Source organism: Eurosta solidaginis, chromosome 1, assembly GCF_040869045.1.
Source record: "Eurosta solidaginis isolate ZX-2024a chromosome 1, ASM4086904v1, whole genome shotgun sequence".
Classification (NCBI taxonomy): Eukaryota; Metazoa; Arthropoda; class Insecta; order Diptera; family Tephritidae; genus Eurosta; species Eurosta solidaginis.
Window position 1 is genome coordinate 376,571,629 of NC_090319.1, and position 20,107 is coordinate 376,591,735.

A 20,107-nucleotide genomic window follows, 5' to 3' on the forward strand; every position below is an offset into this window, starting at 1 on the left:
TTCTGGAAGCTAATTTATGAGCGGAGCGCGACATCCTTTTTTTTGGAACTCAAAATTCACAAATGCTGCAAGCCTTAAAATAAAAGTTGGCAGGAATTGTCAGATAGAATTTTACTAAACAGGAGTAATTAATAATAGTAATTAGGTAAGTCGTAATCGACAACGTAAAATAGTCGGTACTTGAAGAAAGTACTCAATTTTGAACTTTTTATTTTTTGGAGCTAACTTCGAAATGAAAATGATTTTACCATATTACGTCATTAATTTATAGCTTGAACGTATTGTAACGAATTTTGGGAAATTGAAGCCTTCTGCTCACGTTCAAATCGCTAAACTGTTGAATAAATCACTCCAATGTTCAGTAATGCAAACTAGTCTTTATTTAGATTACTTCGGAGTATTTCACAACCAATAGCGTGTTTAAATCGAACTGATTACTGATTGTTCAGCTTGCGCTACTTTTGTACTCTCCGTTGCTTCGTTCGCATATTTCTCCAAAGGTCTAGACGTTTCACCTTCTAGAACTCTTGTATCTCCTGCTTGGTAATTAGCTATATGAGTACATGCATATTTGTAGTTTATAGCCATAAGCGTGCTTCATTATTTACTAAGAGCTTAGTGATGCTAAAATTTGCCACAGTATAATGATCGACATGATTTTTAATATGCATTTATTTTGTTTGGGACGCATAAATGTTTACCTCAGCATTGTTGGCACGTGAAATCAGCTACTTAGGCATGGTTTTTCAGTAGTTGGTTAAGCTAGGCTTAAACTATGTTTGCTTAAACTATAGTCAAATTTAAATTCCAGTTCAACTACTGCGCAGTTTTTGGTCACACTTTAAGGACGCCTTTTTGTACGGCAACATTGTTTTTTGTTTATCCAACAAACATGGAAAAAATATTTCTCCAGCCTTAGAGAAATATATATATAGTTCCGGCACTGATATCCAACATTAGAGCATGATGTTATTCTTAAACCAGATAGTTATCAAGCTGATATCCAACTTCATTCTCCAATCACTATCTAATCTTTGAGAAATTTTGTAAAATGTATAGTTCTCGAGTTGATCTCCAACGTCATTCTCAAATTATTTTCCGACCTTTGAGAGATTTTGAGAAATGTACAGCTCTCATATGCATACCTAACACATTTCTCCAGTTAAAATCTTACATTGGATATCGAGTTGAGGTGGGTTGAAAAAAAATCTTCCCCGAGGTGGTACCACCAAAGCCAACAGATGTTTATTGTGAGAAATAAACACCTGATTGATAGCAGTAAAGAAACGATATTAATTAAAAGAAAGTTATACATATTTTATTTTATTTTCGTGTAAATATTGTAGCATTGAAATCTTACATTTCAGTCCAGTTAAAGAACCACAGATAAGTACAAGTTGGGAATTATCTTTTTTTCAACTTAAGTTCAGCACAAACTTCAGTTAAAATAGACTGAAGAACTCCAGAAAAGTTTAAGCGTAATTTAACTGAAAAACTGAGTTGAACTTGTACTGAAAAACCGGGCCTTAATGAAGTTAGTTTTTATTTCGCGTCGGCAGACTACATTTTAATTTCAATTTGGAAAATTAGTCCCCGACTTACTACTAATTATTCAGCCCTATTCTGCATTTCGACTTGGATTGGAATTTTTTCGATTTGTCAATTTTGGTATTCTGTGTTCCAATCTCTTTCGATCCAACTTCGAATCGTTCGATTTTTTGTATTCTGCATTTCGATCGTAGTTCCGTTTTTATAAGTTGCAAATTAGTTGGCGGAAAAATATTTTCTTTTTATTTTTTTATTAATTTATAACAGAGTTTTAACAAAAATGTAAGTAAAACTTGTTAAGAAACGTAGAAGGCTTGATGATGATTGTTTTTTATATGTTTCCAGGTCAAAAACAACATGTCGATGTCGAAGTCCTTGGACGTATTTGCGCCGCAAAAGTATCTAACACATACTTGAAAACATCCTTGTTAAGTCGAAAGTTATTTTTGAACCTAAATAAGAAAATAAGTCAATAAATTATACCACTTTTAAGTTCAATTTCTTACAATTCGTCACTCATCTCAAATGGATTACACAAATCTCGCAATATTTGCCTTTCCATTCTCGCCTGGCAATTTTCGTATGCGTTGCTTTCCAACTCCATAAATAATGCCGCGGCTATTGATTCCATTATAATAGACAGCTATAATTTGTGTCTGTTCGTTGGGTCCAGATATATGCCAAAGCAAGCTGCCGGAGTAGAGGAAGGTGAAGCGAAAACGTAAACAATCCTTGCGGAAAGAATAAATAAATCTTCATAAAGTATTTTAGGGCAGTGCAATGAAATTAGCATCCTTAAAATTCAGAAAATGTCAACTATATTCGTACAGGAATCCGTTTTAACAAAACTTGGTGGCCACGGCAGGGAATTGGCCAAAAGAACGACAAAAACACTTACAATTATGAAAGCACTTCACTCAAAAAAATATAACACTGCGGCAATATATTCTATTGCTTTTTTTTGTACAAAATGGCGTGGATAATAAAATATAAACGTTTTTCAGTATTTTTTTACAAATTTTCTTTAATTTATTGTTCCAATGTTCACACATTCCGTACCAACAGCTGATTTCGAAAAAACATTTGCTCTTCCTCTTTTCTTTACAATTCCGTCGTAATGCAGAATACCAAACTTCGATTGAAGCGGAGCGTAGAACGGGAACGTAATCGAAATGCAGAATAGGGGTGATTATACCAGACGTCGGCAAATAGTGGCACAATTGTGCACACTCAATTCACACGTATTCTTATTCTCTTTAGTTTAGTAGTCGCTGACCCATTGTTTACTATATAGTTTGGCAGCTTAAGTAGAGGTTATGTTGCGAATAGAGTGGAAGGCAGTGGACTAGGCAGTCGAATGTCATATAATGAAGGAATGGTGTTCGGAGATTTTTCGAAGTTAAAAAAAAAAAATGATAAAAGCTTTAATATAAATAAAACTATTGTTTTAATAACAACAAAAACGCCATATATATTCTGTATACATAAATATGTAAGGATTATCTCACTTTAAAATTTGAATTAAATAATCTAAAGTTTTGTTTTGAAACTGAGTCGAGAACTGTGCGTGTGAATGTGCGAATTTTCACCGATCAGCTGTTAGTTGCGCTACTTGGTAAAATTTACAATGCGCTGAGCATTTGGCGCAGCAACATCGATTGTGTGCGTCGCTCGCAATGTTGACGAATGTTGTTAGCAAGCAACAAGCAAAGAGCGTTTGTTAGTTTCTTTCAATGCGCACAAAGTAACATATTTTATTTTGACCACCCCTTTTGCGCAAATGCAATGTATTTTATTGTGTAAACCTTTCTACTTGTGCGCATTAAAAAATAATAAAAAACGATCTTGTCTTGTTGCTTGCTAATAAGCGAATGAACTACGCAAAACGATGCATCAAGTGATGTGCGCGATCATGGCGCTCTCACTAACACATCTGCATTTCTATTTTGCCGACGTCTGTATTACATACAAACATATGCACCTATATACAAATGGAAATATATTTACAGTTGTGAATACAGAAATTGCATCAATAATTTTTAACATATCAGTTATTTATCCCAGAGGTGCGCAACTCCTGCAGAGCTTCAAATACCAATGCAACAGGTTTTTAGTGGTATGTGTGTACAAGTTGAATGGTGAAGGAGAACTAGAGCATGGAATGTTTACTGTTTTACAAGCGAAAACTGGGGTCAAATCGCAACATGATATAACATATGAGTCGTGACCTAAATATATGAGCTTTGAATTATGATATACGGGATTACTATTTGTATCGTATTTTATATGATGCTACAAGCTATTGAAAGTAATCCCTGTATGATTATTTATTAGTATTTTTAATCAAATTTGACGTTTTTATGTCTGTTTTGACTTACATACAACATACTTTTGATCTTAAAAGAAAAAATTCAATTCGTTCAAATGAATCGAAGTTTGTTCCCTATGTTGTTGTTGTTGTTGTTGTAGCGATATGGTTGCACCCCGATGGCTTTGGGGAGTGTTATTGATGTAATGGTCCTTTGCCGGATACAGATCCGGTACGCTCCGGTACCACAGCACCATTAAGGTGCTAGCCCGACCATCTCGGGAACGATTTATGTGGCCACATTAAACCTTCCGGCCATCAACTCCCTCCCCACCCACAAGTTCCATGAGGAGCTTGGGGTCGCCAGAGCCTCGTCTGTTAGTGAACCAGGATTCGCCGCGGATAGGTGAGGTTGACAATTGGGTTTGGAGAAGCTATATATTGCGCTGGCAAACTGAAGGGTTGCGCTACACAGCCCCTTGAATCTGGTATTTTAGTCGCCTCTTACGACAGTCATTCCTACCGCGGGAATATTCTGACCCCCTAACCCGCTGGGTTTGTTCCCTATCGTATCATAAAACATCATGTAACTTATGGGGCTGCCGAATCACGTAGATTTTTTTCAAATCGCATTCCCCTGATCGTATTCCCTCCCCTGATTAACAGCTTACTCTGCTGAATCTAAGTCGTTGTGCTCACAACACATGTAGCTGAACGCCGAATCGATTTTTAACGTTCTACGTTGCTTTTTTGGCTAACTCTGATCCATACAAACCCTTCTCAAAAATGTTTTTGAGAAAGTTAAGTTTGTGTATGCAGTATAACCGTTCTCTCTTCTGATCGGCCATGATTAATTTTCTGCGCTATTTTATATTTAAAAACCAATCTGCAAAAAAAAATGAAAACAAAAAATAAACAAAATAAAACATTCAAAATTGTTTTTGTTTGAGAAAATAAATATGTACATACATACATACATATGTGCGTAATTCAGATATTTCAAAATTTTTTTATTGCGGAAAAATGTCAATAATTTCAGAAACGGTTATACCTTGTCAATGTTTTTATCATGTGTACGGCAGTAAATCTAAAACATCTTTCGGGAATTTTCAAAAATTAGTGCGAATTTTAAGAGAATTCAAGCTTGTATTTTTTCGAACTTAAATTATCCGTGTACAAAATCGCACGCTAAGAAAGGGTTCAGAAAATTTGACGAATTTCGAAATTTTCCTTAAGATTTAAAGTTGCGACTTTTTTGAAAAATATTTTTGTAGCTGCTCTGTACAGTTTTTGTTGGACAATTCAATAAAGTTCTTTTTTAAAAAACTAACGAAAATAAATAAATTTAAAATAACTCATAATATTTTTCGCTGCTATTTTTGTGTTCACAGCTGTATATACGTACACTTCCATACATATGTATATATGTATGCATATCTTGTATGTTATTGCAGTTTCAGTTGCATTGAAGAATACATATATTATATAAATGAAATGTATATATGTAGTTGTATTTCTCTTGGTCAACAGAATTTCTTAAAAATTGTGCACATTCGTGATTCATTAATTGCATTAGCACTAATAATGTATGTATAAAATTACATATGTATGTATATTAAAATTTTGTTTGTTTAGTATTTATTATATCAATTTGGTGATAGAATTGGTGCAACGACGACTGACTTAATAAAACTGGACTCTATTAGGAATTATGGCATTAATACGAAATTTAATAGTAATTTCCATAACCGCCCCATTGACCATAATTTCCATAACCGGATCCATATTGCCAATGATTATAGTAGCCATCATATGATTGTTGTGCTGGATAGCCACCACTATTTTGTTGTCCGTAATATGCTGAATTCGTCGAATTGTAATTGTAATTAGAAGCGCCAGCATTTGCTCCATTATTGTATGCTGATGCTGGATTTGAGTTGGACATAGCTATATCTTTGCCGCTCGCTGAGGATTTGCGTGATGGGCTTGACTCACTGTAAGAAAAAATGAATAAAATATTTAAAGGAAAAATAGCATAACATTCGGTATCAATGGGGTGGACCTTTCTTAAATGAAAACAAGTATAAAGCCCCCATTACTGATACTTAGCATAGACTTGACTTGACTTGGCGTAAACTTGGCAACTTAGCCACGATTATACTCCACTTGGCGCATACAATCTGGCATCATAATCAGCGTTGAAATTTATTTTTAAATAAATGTCAATTTGTATGCCAAAATGTCAAAATGAAATGGAAACAAACAAATGGCATCTCAAAATGTAAACGTCACTTAGAAAATCAAAATTCAACAGACTTCTAAGTGAAGTTAAAGCTGGAGACATTGGTGCTTTATCGGTAACCGTATCGGTAAACTTTTAACAGCTGATTCGACCAACCTTATGAGAATCAATGCAATCGATTATTGGTGCCGCTAAAGTCGTAACCGTATCGTAGCCAACCAATTGGGTTTTGGTTTACCGTCGTAACGATAAACAGCTGATTACGTTAGGGATACGGATACAGCGATACGACATACGGCACCAATGACTCCGGCTTAAGTGTTGCTAAGTTTTAAGTAATCAGTAACATGCAATGGTCATTTAACAGAACTGTAAGTGACAGTTCTCAAGCCAAGTCAAGTCTATGCTAAGTATCAGTAATGGGCCCTTAACAACTAAGGAAGACTAAGTTCGGGTGTAGCCGAACATTACATACTCAGCTGAGAGCTTTGGAGACAAAATAAGGGAAAATCACCTTTTAGCAAAATGAACCCAGGGTAACCCTGGAAGGTGTATGAAATGGGGTTCAAATGGAAGGTATTAATGGGTATTTTAAAAGGGAGTAGGCCTTAGTTCTATAGGTGGACGCCTTTTCGAGATATCGCCATAAAGGTGGACCAGGGGTGACTCTAGAATATGTTTGTACGATATGGGTATCAAATTAAAGGTATTAATGAGGGTTTTAAAAGGGAGTGACCCTTAGTTGTTAGTTATGTGAAGGCGTTTTCGAGATATTGACCAAAATGTGGACCAGGGTGACCAAGAAAATCATCTGTCGGGTACCGCTAATTTATTTATATATGTAATACCACGAACAGTATTCCTGCCAAGATTCCAAGGGCTTTTGATTTCGCCCTGCAGAACTTTTTCATTTTCTTCTACGTAATGTGGTAGGTGTCACACCCATTTGACAAAGTTTTTTCTAGTTATATTTTGCGCAAAAAACCTATCCAATCACCATGTTTCATCTCTTTTTTCATATTTGGTATAGAATTATGGCATTTTTTTCATTTTTCGTAATTTTCGATATCGAAAAAGTGGGCGTGGTCATAGTCGGATTTCGGCCATTTTTTATACCAAGATAAAGTGAGTTCAGAAAAGTACGTGAACTAAGTTTAGTGAAGATATATCGATTTTTGCTCAACTTTTGCTGTTAACGGCCAAGCGGAAGGACAGACGGTCGACTGTGTAGAAAAACTGGGTGTGGCTTCAACCGCTTTCGCCCACTTTCACAGAAAACAGTGTTATCGTCATAGAATCTATGCCCATACCAAATTTCACAAGGATTGGTAAATTTTTGTTCGACTTATGGCATTAAAAGTATTGTAGACGAATTAAATGAAAAGGGGCGAAGCCACGCCCATTTTGACATTTTCTTTTATTTTTGTATTTTGTTGCACCATATCATTACTGGAATTGAATTTTGACATAATTTACTTATGTATATACTGTAAAGTGGGCGTGTTCGTCATCCGATTTTGCTAATGTTTATTTAGCACACATATAGTAATAGGAGTAACGTTCCTGCCGAATTTCATCATGATATCTTCAACGACTGCCAAATTACAGCTTGCAAAACTTTTAAATTAACTCCTTTTAAAAGTGGGCGGTGCCACGCCCGTTGTCCAAAATTTTACTAATTTTCTATTTTGCGTCATAGGATCAAGGCACCTACCAAGTTTCATCGCTTTACCCGACTGGTAATGAATTATCGCATTTTTTCGGTTTTTCGAAATTTTCGATATCGAAAACGTGGGCGTGGTTGTAGTCCGATTCATTTTAAACAGCGATCTGAGATGAGCACCCAGGAACTTACATGCCAAATTTCATCAAGATGCCTCAAAATTTACTCAAGTTATCGTGTTTACTACGGACGGACGGACGAACATGGCTAAACGAATTTCTTTTTTCGCCCAGATCATTTTGATATATAGAAGTCTATATCTATCTCGATTACTTTATGCCGTTACGGGGTACCGTTATGCGAACAAAATTAATATACTCTGTGAGCTCTGCTCAGCTGAGTATAAAAAGTATGAGTTCGGACCAAATCAAACATTATATCGTCGGCCCCATGGAAGACTAGCACGTTTCAAGAACAACGGAAACGTGCTATTTTTCATGGGACCGACGATATGCTAAATATGTGCTTTCAGATATGTATGTCTTATTGATACATTTACAGAGAAATTTCACGGACAGTTAATAATATGAAAGCTGAAATGTACTAAGTACTTACACATATCGACATATCCTAATAGAAAGGTCTTATGGCTGGTTTTCATTAGGTCAAAATATGACACCAAATGTTGTCAAACTAATGAAAACGGGTTGGCATATGGTGTTAATTGCGTTGCACAGTTTTGACAACTCGTTGTTATATAAAATGACACGCATGTGAAAACGGTCCATTAGCTTAAAAGTTATGTGAAAGAGGAAGTCTGAGCGAAGTCGATAACAAAGTCGTATCTCAGGAGGCCGGTTAAAAAGGTTGTAATCGAAATAAAATTTTTTTTTTTTAGTTTAAATTCTTTGCACATTTTATTAACTACTTAAAATGTCAAGCTATACTACCAAAAGCAAATAAATCTATATTCGGGTCAACCAATTTATGTCTTTTGCGATTGTAAAAAGCAAACAAATTTAGTTAAATTCAAAACTTTTTTGACAACAAAATTATTTTTTCAGTTACAACCTATTTTACCGGTCTCCTGAGATACGACTTTATTTACGACTTCACTCAAATACGGCCTTATTAACAGAATGTCTGGGATACGTCCTTTTTAACAGAACTTATATACTATAAGTTAAGACCTTTGTATCAGGATATGTCGATATGGGTGTTTCCGCAGAAGTGTCAGCCAAGAGCAAGCAAAGTTAAGGTTTGCTTATGAAATTTTTGTAGATGTTAATCGAAAGCCGCATATGTTGCTCTCTACGACACAAAATATTGAACCAATTATTTGTCTAATATAGCAGATATTAAGCGTTAAGCTGCTACAAAACGCCCATAATATAGATTTGAACACAGTAAATTAATTATATTATCCATATAACTAGCTATTTGCGCCCATGTTCCGTCAAACTAATAATTAATAATAATGTAAAGAATTTAGGGAATATTTCGCTTATTTGAAACCTTCTGCTAACGTTCGTATCGCTGAACTGTAGAATAAATAACTCCAATATTCTGTATTGCAAAAAGGTCTTTATTAGACTACTTTGGGAGTAGTAAATTATACTTCACAATTATACTTCGCAACTGATAGCGTGTTTATATCAAACTGATTACTGATTTCTCAGCTTGCGCTGCTTTTTTACTCTCAGTCATTGCGCAAAACTGTATTCGAGAACAATTGTATTATTGCTTGGTTATTAGCTATATACTTGTATACTTATTTGTAGTTTATGTCTCTCTTATAGCCATATGCGGGTGAATGCGTGAGTACTGCTTCGGCTGATGATTACATGTGTTTGCGAGTATCTCTTCGTTGCCTTGTATGTACATATGTGTGTAAATGATGATTGATTTTTTAAGTACATACGAGTGGCTGCTTAGTATCAGCTTAGTGATACTAATATTCGACACAATAATAACAACTAATAATAAAATCACTCATGAATATGCATTTGCAATTTTAAAAAATTTTTCTACTTTTGTTGCTAGAAATGAAATCAGCAATCATATGTTTTCGTGATTGTTAAGTTGTGCCATGATACAAAAAAGGGAGGTAGTTCCATTTAGTGTAACGTTAGCCACTTGACTTTTGCGGGGACAATGACAATTTAACCAAAAACAAGCTACCAGATTGAAAAATTTTACGAATTTTTCTAATTTTCATGGATTTCATATCAACGAATACGACTAAATCACTTTCATAGTTATTTTAAATAAAAAAAGAAAAAATATGAGCGCCATGCCTTGGAAATATTTTAATACGAAATATCAGCCTAGAAAAAAAGGTTTTTAATAAGTTTTTCGAGCTCCCGAAAATTGTTTTTGTCGAAGGAAAATGGATCGAAGTATGCAAAGCAAGGGCATATAGCCTTCTTAAGTGTTCGTACGTTTGCTCAGAATATTTTGACAAAACATACACGTTTGTCAATTGCTTGCTCAAAGGAGGTCCTTATAAACCAATAAATTGGCTACAATCCACATTTTTCATTTTTGTATTTATTGTATCCTTCAAGCGTTGCACTTTAGGAGGGAATTGTTAAACCATTTTTAGGGAGAACAGTGCCCTGTAGCTCTGCAGGTTAGCCACTAGTTATGAGAGTGTTTTTGCCCGTTGTACAAGTGGTCACCTTGGGACAGCCCGGCCTATACACATTCTGTGCCCTTTTAGCATCGACATAGATCTGCAGACTTTGGAAATACACTTTTACTCAACGTGACTTGAGAAATATCCACCGTAGGGGCATGATAATAGGGCCATGCTAGAGCAACAGGATTTTTCGTGTATTTTTTTTCTATCTAGGGGTCAAGCTGCCATAAAGATATGAGTTAACCAATATATGAGCATTATCCACTATTTCTCAATAAAATTGCATGTTTTACTGTATTCTCAATCAATATATATCCACATAAATCATGCTAAAGCATATTATTATTGTTTCAGATGACCATTGCTTTTTCATCCTAAAGGAAATTTCCATCTCGAAAAACCACAATTTCGCCTTAAATAGTAACGGTATGGCAACGCTTTTGGCAAAACAACAAACATTATGAAACTTCAAAAATCCCCAAATACTTCAAAAAATTTTGAGTGGAACTACCTTCTTTTTTCTATCATGAGTTGTGCTAGAAGAAATTTTCCCGCTCTCTTGTTAAAGTTAAACAAGTTTTTTGTCTTACTGATTGAGATATAGGCTGGGTGCGAGTTGGCCTAAATTTTAGGGACCTAAACTAATTTTCCACTGGAACTTTCCAGCACTGCAATAATTTATGAAAAAGCTGTCAAAACTGTGCGAGTTGATTTGAAAACTTAAATTATTTATTTCTGCTAAGAAAATAATAACAATACGGGAAATTTGGTATTTTTGATGCGTTTTCACGCTTAAAATGAACAGAGGTCAATTAGGGTCCGCGGTAAGTACCTATGTATCCCAAGATAGCAGTTCAAGAAAATGCAGTGGCTCCGTTTTATAAGGCTTTTTTCGGACATAGTGGAGCACGTGCACAATGACCTTTTCCGCAATATCGAATTCAATACTGTGATGTTGGTACCCCTCCAATAACGTCTTTAGGCCAATTAGTGCACTGGGCAGCCAAATATGTTCAGATTACGGTCCATATTTGAGAAGGATCCCATTCGTCGTCAACATCAACTTGAACAAAATTGAGCTTACCATCATGTACAATCGATCGGACCTTAATCGCAGCAGGGATCATCGCTCTATGATCTATGATTTACTTAAATTGAATGCACAAGAGCCATTTATTGGCATATACAATATTGAAAAATCAATATTTTTGTTTTTGAAATTTGACATTTGAATTTAGGTTGAAATGGTATGCTCATAAAAATTCAAAATTTTTATTTTCCACTGCCTTATCGACAGCTTCCAGTGATTTAGGTTTTTTCTCTATTTAGGTAGAAATAAAGGTCAACTCGCACACAGCCTTAGTAACAACTGGCACAAGTTTGTACAAACTTTTAACTGGCCGAATACAGGAAAAGTTAATAAAAAGTTTATATAGGCAATTACTTCAGTATAGCCAATGAGCCGTCACTCGATACTTTGCCAAATTACTCGATGTTTTCTCAAGCTAGTCGTGGTTTTTTTTTGTCAGATGTATTTATAAAAATGCCTTCTATACATTTTTGTGACGTATTTGTGTTTATTTAAATGATTGCATTAAATTAATTAATTAATTCTCTTTCCAAAAATCGCAATTATGCAAAGTCACTTCACCGCATAAATATATAGAATGCAGTTAAAGAAAACTAATCAAAACTTCCTTGAGAAAACATTCGGCATGAATTCGTTGCTTTGTTGTTGTCAAAGTATCGAGTGACGCCTCTTAACAACGAAATGATTTAATTTTTCAGAAGCCCTGGAAAATATAGGACTATTTTTTAAAATTTATATTAATTTCATTCATATGGGTGTACAGACGTAGAAACAGCGACATTCTTGTTTTATAGCTCTCTTGATGCTTTCTTTAAAAGCTGTGTTCCCCTTCGTTATTCCAGTACTACCACGGCTAAACCACCTTGGTTCTCAAGGCAACTATTAAGACTTGATAATATTAAATCTAGACTCTATAAGGGTTTCACAAGATCTTGAAAAGCTATGGATTTTTCTAAATATTTAGTGGCGCGCTCATATTTTCATCGGCTTAAGCAGCAATGTTATATCATGTTGCAAATTCCAATTTATTAATAACCCGAAACGTTTCTACAGATTTATTAATTCCAAAAGGAATACTTCTGGTTTTCCATCTACTTTTATTTATGGGTGCAAAAACGCAAATTCTGATCATGAAAGTTCTAATAATATTTTAAACCCATTTATTGAAAAAGATACTGTTCTTCATAGTCGTATTGAAACCGATATCTTCACCGGGTCAGATGGTGTTCCTAGTTGTGCACTTAAGTACTGTGCTGTCAGCTTATCTGAGCCTATCTTTAAATTATTTAAACTGTGTCTGGAATCCGCATCATTCCCATCTGTTTGGAAACAACCGTTTATTATACCTTTGCATAAAAAAGGTAGTAGGTCAAATATTGAGAACTACAGAGGCATAGCTTAGCTCTCAGCTATCCCTAAAACTTTTGAGCAGATAATTACATACCAGCTTCAATATCTGTTTAGCTCTTTAATATCACCTTGTCAACATGGTTTTGTGCATCGGAGATCAACAACTACCAACTTGCTTGAATTTACGTCTTTTGTTATGAATGTTTTTTTAGATTGTAAACAAACAGATGTAATTTACACCGACTTTAGTAAAGCATTTGACTCTGTTAATCACGAGCTCTTAGTCCAGAAACTTGATCTTCCCTTTATTAAGTTGCATTTCAAGTTATCTTGAAAATAGGACTCAACGACTTTTCTTCAACAACAATCTTTCAAAGTCGTTTGATGTAACTTCTGGTGTGCCCCAGGGTAGCCATTTGGGCCTATTACTTTTTATCCTGTTCATTAATGACTTACCACAGGTTATCTCGCATTCTAGAGTTTTTATGTATGCAGATGATGTAAAAATTTATTACACATATCTGCCTTCAAACTTGTTCTGTTTTGATCAGCTTCAGGCCGATCTTGACTCATTTCAAAGTTGGTGTACTGCAAATTTACTTTTTTTAATTACTCTAAATGTAAGCAAATGACTTTTCACCGGGTGAAGCCGGTCCTGTCACCTTATATACTTAACGGCAGCCCTTTGGAGCGGATATGTTTTGTAACTGATCTAGGTGTTATTTTTGATCCGAAATTAAGTTTTACCATACATATTTCAACCACTATAAACAAAGCATCTGGTGTACTAGGATTTATCAAACGTTGGGCTAAAGAGTTTGATGACCCTTATTTCACCAAGATGTGAGGTATACGCTGGTACGTCCTATTCTCGAGTACTGTTAATGTGTTTGGTCTCCAATCTATCAAATCCATATATATCGGATTAAGTCGGTCCCGAGACAGTTATAAATTTTTGCATTACGAGGTCTCAACCGGGAATCAAGTACTCATCTTCCACCATACAGGAATAGGCTTCTTCTAATTAATTTGATATCTCCAGAGAATCGTAGAGTATTACTCGGCGTTATGTTCATTCATAAGCTCATCATCGGCGTGTTTGACTCCCCTGACCTAGTCAGTCAACTAAATTCTGCTGTTCCTGCTAGGGCCTACAGACATTTTGGGCCTTTTCTTTTACCACTATGCTGTCAAAATTTTCCCAGAAATATTCCCTTGCGTCATTGGTGCTAGCGTTACAATGATTTGTATAACTGCATTGGCTTTGAATGTTCGTTTGCCGCTTTACATACTGCCATACTCTTGTGTTTGGCCTGACATTTTAAACGAAATAAATAAATAATTAACTATTAACCTCGTTGCATGCAGTTCGCGTGTTCTCCCTAACGGGCATCCGGCTCCTTTATGAGCTCCTCACGATGGCCCCCACTGGGCATACTTATTACGTATCTTTTTTAAATTCTTTAATCTTAAAGATGGCTTTGTAATTACATGCATATCTGTTCTATTACAATAATTAGTCGACCGCTTTGTGTTTGTGTCGACTTTAAATAAATAAAAATAAATAAATTTAACTTACCGCTTCTTTTTGGCTTCACTTGCTTTATTTAATGCTAACTGTAAAGCTCGTTGTGCATCCTGCAAGCCCTTTGCCGTACTACCGAAATCTTCCAAAAACTCAACTTTGCGCTGAGCAAAAAGCACTTTCTGCTCGGGATCCATATTTTCACGTGCCATAAATCTATCCATTATTAGCACAACTTCATCCTCATCGACACGTGATCGCTGCAATACCAAATCAATCATTTGCAATGCGACACGCGTATTTGCCATGTCTTTATCGAGCGCTTGACGTAAGACACGCAAACCACCATCGAGATCATTGCATATCTTATTCAAAAATCTTGCATATTTAATTGCTAAACTTCCTGCAATCGTTTTATTTTTTGCTGCATTTATATAATGCTCATATAGTTCACGGCATTTATTCATATCTCCACGTCGACGTTCGACATTTATGCGTCGATATGCGACTTGTAATAAATTTGGGCATTTCTTTTCAAGATTTTCTAATACAGCAGCAGCACGATCAAAATTATCTTGACATTCTTCGAATGCAGCCCACATTAAATGTAAGCTTGGTTTATCAGGATGATGAATTTCGCAAGCACGACGATAAACTTCACTGGTAATGGTCGGAATATCTGGTTGATCTAGTTGCGTCTCTAGATAACGTATCATTTTCAACCAAAACTCATCATATAGTGCACATGCAATTAGACAACGTTCAAATAGCACAAGTATACGCGTACGATCACCTTTTTCGATCTCAAAATCCAGGTAATCTTTCCAATTCTTCAACTGACAACGTTCGAGTGGCTTCACATGGAAATATGGCCGTTTTATGCCTTCTTCAAAAGTCCAACGGGCTGTCACTGCAGCCACGGTTTGCTTATGCAATTTACGGCGAATCGAAATGACTTTGTCTTTAATAGCTGCCTCTTCATCTTCACTGAGATTACTTACATCGGCGAGATCTATGGGTTTTTCATTTGTTGCCGCATCGGTTTCATGATCAACCTCGATCGGTTCATCATTTGCTTGTTGCTGTTGTTCATCAGTGGTGCTTTCAGCAGCATCTTTTGCGTTGGGTGATTTACTACCTGATTCGTCGTCCTTTTTCTCATCGCGGTGTTCACGCTCTTTTTCCTTATCTTTTGATCCACTACGGTGTTCACGCTCTTTTTCCTTATCTTTTGATCCACTACGCCGACTCTTGGTACGAGATGACGATGCACGTGCTGCATTATTATCACGTATTTCGGCGCGAACCTTTCGTAACTCTTCAGCGGTTATAGTGCTTCCAACGGAGTGTTGATTTATTAAATCTTGGAAACTGAAAATTTGTAATACAGCGTTATAAGTCTGATAATATGTAATATGTATTGATGTTCACAGAGATGTAAAAAAATGTTATTGACATCACAAAGTAATTATAAGTATTCCACCATATTAATAGTTATATACATAATCTGTGATAACAGTTTCAATATAATTTTAAAGTTTCGTACTCAATCAAATATATCTTTGAAAATCGTTATATGTATACATATTAGACTGGGTCGATTTATTAACCGATATCGCGCCATCGATTTTTCGATAGGATTTGGACTCAGGAAAAAAAGTCCACCACGCATACCCAAAAAATAATAATTTTCGAGCCTGCGAAATTTAATGTTTTTGTCTTTGATTTTTAAGGTTTTTTTTCATGAGCTACTAAAAAACTTTTCATTTGATTGTAAAATTTTTCGATTTTTCGATAGGATTTGAGCTCAGGAAAAAAAGTTCCACTACGCATACCCAAAAAAATAATTTTCGAGCCTGCGAAATTTCAGTTTTTTGACTTTTTCGACTTTGCTTTTTAAGGTTTTTTTCATGACCTACTAAAAAAATGTTCATATGTATACCCTGTCCGACCCAAAAATGTCCGCTAAAAACGTTGTTTTTTTTAAACTGTCATCGCCAACGTTTTTAGCGGACATTTTTAGATCGGATAGGGTATACATATGAAAATTTTCTTAGTAGGTCATGAAAAAAACCTTAAAAATCAAAGTCGAAAAAAGTCAAAAAAACTTAAATTTTGCAGGCTCGAAAATTATTTTTTTTTGGTATGCGTAGTTGAACTTTTTTTCCTGAGCCCAAATCCTATCGAAAAATCGATGGCGCGATATCAGTTAACTTTCGTCCATACAAACCGACCCACCCTAATGTACATATATAGTATGTTTAAAGAGCTCGATTTTTAGCCAGCTTTGCACAACTAGAAAAATGTTGGCGGTTATAGTAATACGACATGCGCTAGGCCAATTCTGATAGCGGATTCGAATTCAGCGCACAAAAAAGATCTCTCCCTTGACCCCTTTCTAAACAAAAATTCCGTGCGAGTTTTTTCCCTTCTTCCATTCCTCGTATTCTAAATAAAAATTCCTTGTGAGTTTTTTCACTTCTCCCTTTCCTCCTATTCTGAACAATGTTCGAAAAAGCGGAAACCGGTTATGGGAGAAAAGTAGGTATTATGAATGTGAGGGAGAGGGAGATTTCTTTGCCATTTCATAGGAGTTTTTTCACTTGTTAAATTAAAGGGAATACATCAAAATAGTTAAAGGGAATTGGTTCTTTTAAGAAAGAACACTTATTTGTACAAATTTGTGCTAAAATATGTATGTAAATTCTACCACAATATTCTCACTGTTAATACAACAACAATAACAAACATAATATTCTTTAGTTTAAGTAGAAAAGTATAGCATAAGCAACATAAGAGCTCTTGGTATATTTGATGCATCCAGAAATTGCGCAAGGATTTTTAAGAAGGCTTAAATAGATTTCGGCATATGGCGAAAGGCGAACTCAACTCGACTTGGCCGCCAGAAAATTGCTTTGCTGAATGAAAGCAGGCAACCCCAGCGGATTTGTGTTATCCCGCTGTCTTCTTCTTCTTATGTTCCTCTGTTGATGTTGCTGTGGCACAAATTCATTACTCATTTCAGTGATTTATGCGGCAGTTATGCGGCAGTTACCCACCGACGTGTGCCGTACGTAAGGACGTTTGTCTTACGAAGCACGTTTGACCGAACTCTCAAGCCCGTACGAATCAATGTGTGCGTCTGTGTACATGTACATAACATATTTGTGTGTATTGTTTACTTATAAGCACTGTTGCCATTGACCATTTTGCATGTATGCTTATGGAAACATCAACTTTTTCCAATTTAATTTTTGATATTGTAAAAGGCCGGAATACATATTAAATAATTATAAATAGATTAAATATTTATAATCAGAACTTTTACGTAATTATTTCGAATTATTTCCACAATTTTTCAAACTTTAATTAGGCGTTTTTGCATAAAATTGCAAACGGTCAAAAATTAGCGCACAAAAGTTTACTAGGCAACTCTGTCTAGTGAGAGAGCGATCAGCTGACACGTTCTTACGGAAAAAATCAAAATTGTTTTGATTTCTACGTTCCGGGCTACGTACGTACGGGCGTTGCACGTCGGTGAGTTTTCGTTTACATTGCACACTCATAAGATAGGTCGTGTCAGCTGACACGTTTTTTCTACGTACGTTCGTGGGTAACTGCCGCATTACCCACGAACGTACGTAGAAAAAACGTGTCAGCTGACACGACCTATCTTATGAGTGTGCAATGTAAACGAAAACTCACCGACGTGCAACGCCCGTACGTACGTAGCCCAGAACGTAGAAATCAAAACAATTTTGATTTTTTCCGTAAGAACGTGTCAGCTGATCGCTCTCTCACTAGACAGAGTTGCCTAGTAAACTTTTGTGCGCCAATTTTTAACCCTTTGCAATTTTATGCAAAAACACCTAATTAAAGTTTGAAAAATTGTGAAAATAATTCGAAATAATTATGCAAAAGTGCTGATTATAAATATGTAATATATTTATACTTATTTAATATGTATTCCGGCCTTTTACAATATCAAAAATTAAATTGGAAAAAGTTGATGTTTCCATAAGCATGCATGCAAACTGGCCAATGGCAACAGTGCTTTGTTGTAAACAATACACACACAAATATGTTATGTACATGTACACGGACGCACACATTGATTCCTACGGGCTTGAGAGTTCGGTCAAACGTGCTTCATACGACAAACACCCGTACGTACGGCACACGTCGGTGAATAACTGCCGCATAACACATGAAATGCAATACTGTGTATTGTTTATATTTTATTTGTTAGTTTCAAATAAATTTGCAACAATAATTAAACTTTTCAATTTTTTAAACGAAATAAGAAATGCGCAACGAAATTTCAATTCACAAAACAGCTGACTTCGAAAATTCGAAATTTCTATTCCCCAATTATTCTTCTCCCTAGGAGAAAAGAATTGGAGGAATTTTTCCGCGGGAATAAAAAAATCCGCGAGAACAAAATTCCGCGAGAATATTTAGAATTGGTCTGATAATCTTATAAATTAAAAAATTATGCATACAATTTAAATGAGAAAAGAAGGCAGACCACGCCTACATTTTAATTTTACTAATTTCAAAAACATAAACTTATATGCTGGCTTGCAGTTATAAACAATTGAGGGGTCACAGGGGAATACGTTTTCAGCTCCAATTAAAACAAGTAAAGGTGTCTAAGTTCGGGTGTAACCGAACATTATATACTCAGCGTGAGCTTCAATTGCACATTTCATTTCAGATAAATTACTTTTCTACATAACACGTGGCACCGCCCGTTTAAAAAAAATGGCTCCCCATTTCCTCTTACAATAAAACTTGATAAGTGAAATATTATTGATTCAAAACTATTTTTTGCTAAGTTATAGCTTATTATTCTAGTCTACGACCCTTTTTTAAACTTGTTTTATATCTAAGTTGCCGTGGTCTTTAACCGTCCATTTTTACTACAAATATTTTCGGCTATAGGGAAAATTTGTGTACCCAATTTTATTACGATCCGTCATATTTTCTTCGAGTTATGGCTCCCGAAACATAGAAAATTGCTTAGTCATAAAAGGGGCGGTGCCACGGCCATTTTTTAAATTTGAAGTTTTTCCTATTTATTGTTATAAATCCACTTGGGAAATGAAATACCATTGATATAAAGTTCTTTTTTGCAAAGATGTAGCTTATTTTATTCGTCCACGACCCTTTTAAAAATCTTTTATATAAAAGTGGGCGTGGTCCTTTACCGATTTCGTTAATTTTTCTTCAAAGCATTCCTTATAGTAAAGGCAACCTCTCTGCCGAATTTTGTTACGATAGGTTTAACGATTTTTGATTTATGATTAATAATACAGACGGACAGACGAACGGACATGTCTCAATCCAATTTTTTTTGATACTGATGATTTTTATATATGGAAGTCTATATCTATCTCAATTCCTTTATACCTGTACAATCAACCGTTATCCAATCGAAGTGATAATACCCTGTGTACAAGTACAGCTGGGTATAAACATTTTATAATAATTATGAATGACGTAAAATCGTATGAATCATAAATAATTATAACTTTGCAAGCGGCATCTAGCATTGAACATACAAATTTTTGCACTGAAAAAATGTTTAAAGAGTAATTTGAGATGTAATTCCAGATTGAAACTGAATCTTATTTGTATATAACTTTTTGTTATTATGTTTTTGGATAAGCTTCAAAAAATACAAGAAAATTCAATCTTTTCCATGATAAACTTTTATTGCTCTCTAGAAAAATTACGA

General features: G+C 35.2%; 1 protein-coding gene and 1 long non-coding RNA gene across 4 annotated transcripts in view; one reads left to right on the plus strand and one right to left on the minus strand.

Moving 5' to 3' along the window:
• The first annotated feature begins 1,677 nt into the window (after positions 1 to 1,677).
• On the plus strand, positions 1,678 to 2,028 carry LOC137238314 (uncharacterized). The gene is made up of 2 exons (XR_010949162.1): positions 1,678 to 1,830; positions 1,894 to 2,028. It is a non-coding gene; the product is annotated as an uncharacterized lncRNA (long non-coding RNA).
• The window catches only part of Prp39 (pre-mRNA processing factor 39), a 57,414-nt gene continuing 39,089 nt past the window's right edge, over positions 1,783 to 20,107 (minus strand). Inside the window, exons 7-9 of one of the 3 annotated variants that reach the window (XR_010949161.1) lie at positions 14,422 to 15,738; positions 2,447 to 5,850; positions 1,783 to 2,279 (exon numbers count right to left, since the gene is read on the minus strand). Coding sequence is in view for 1 of the 3 variants with exons in the window: in XM_067763157.1 (XP_067619258.1) it covers positions 5,586 to 5,850; positions 14,422 to 15,738 (1,582 nt within the window). In the remaining 2 variants the exon portion in view is untranslated. Of the gene's footprint in view, positions 5,851 to 14,421; positions 15,739 to 20,107 lie in introns of all 3 variants that reach the window. The other 2 variants (XR_010949160.1, XM_067763157.1) reach the window with 2 other exon arrangements.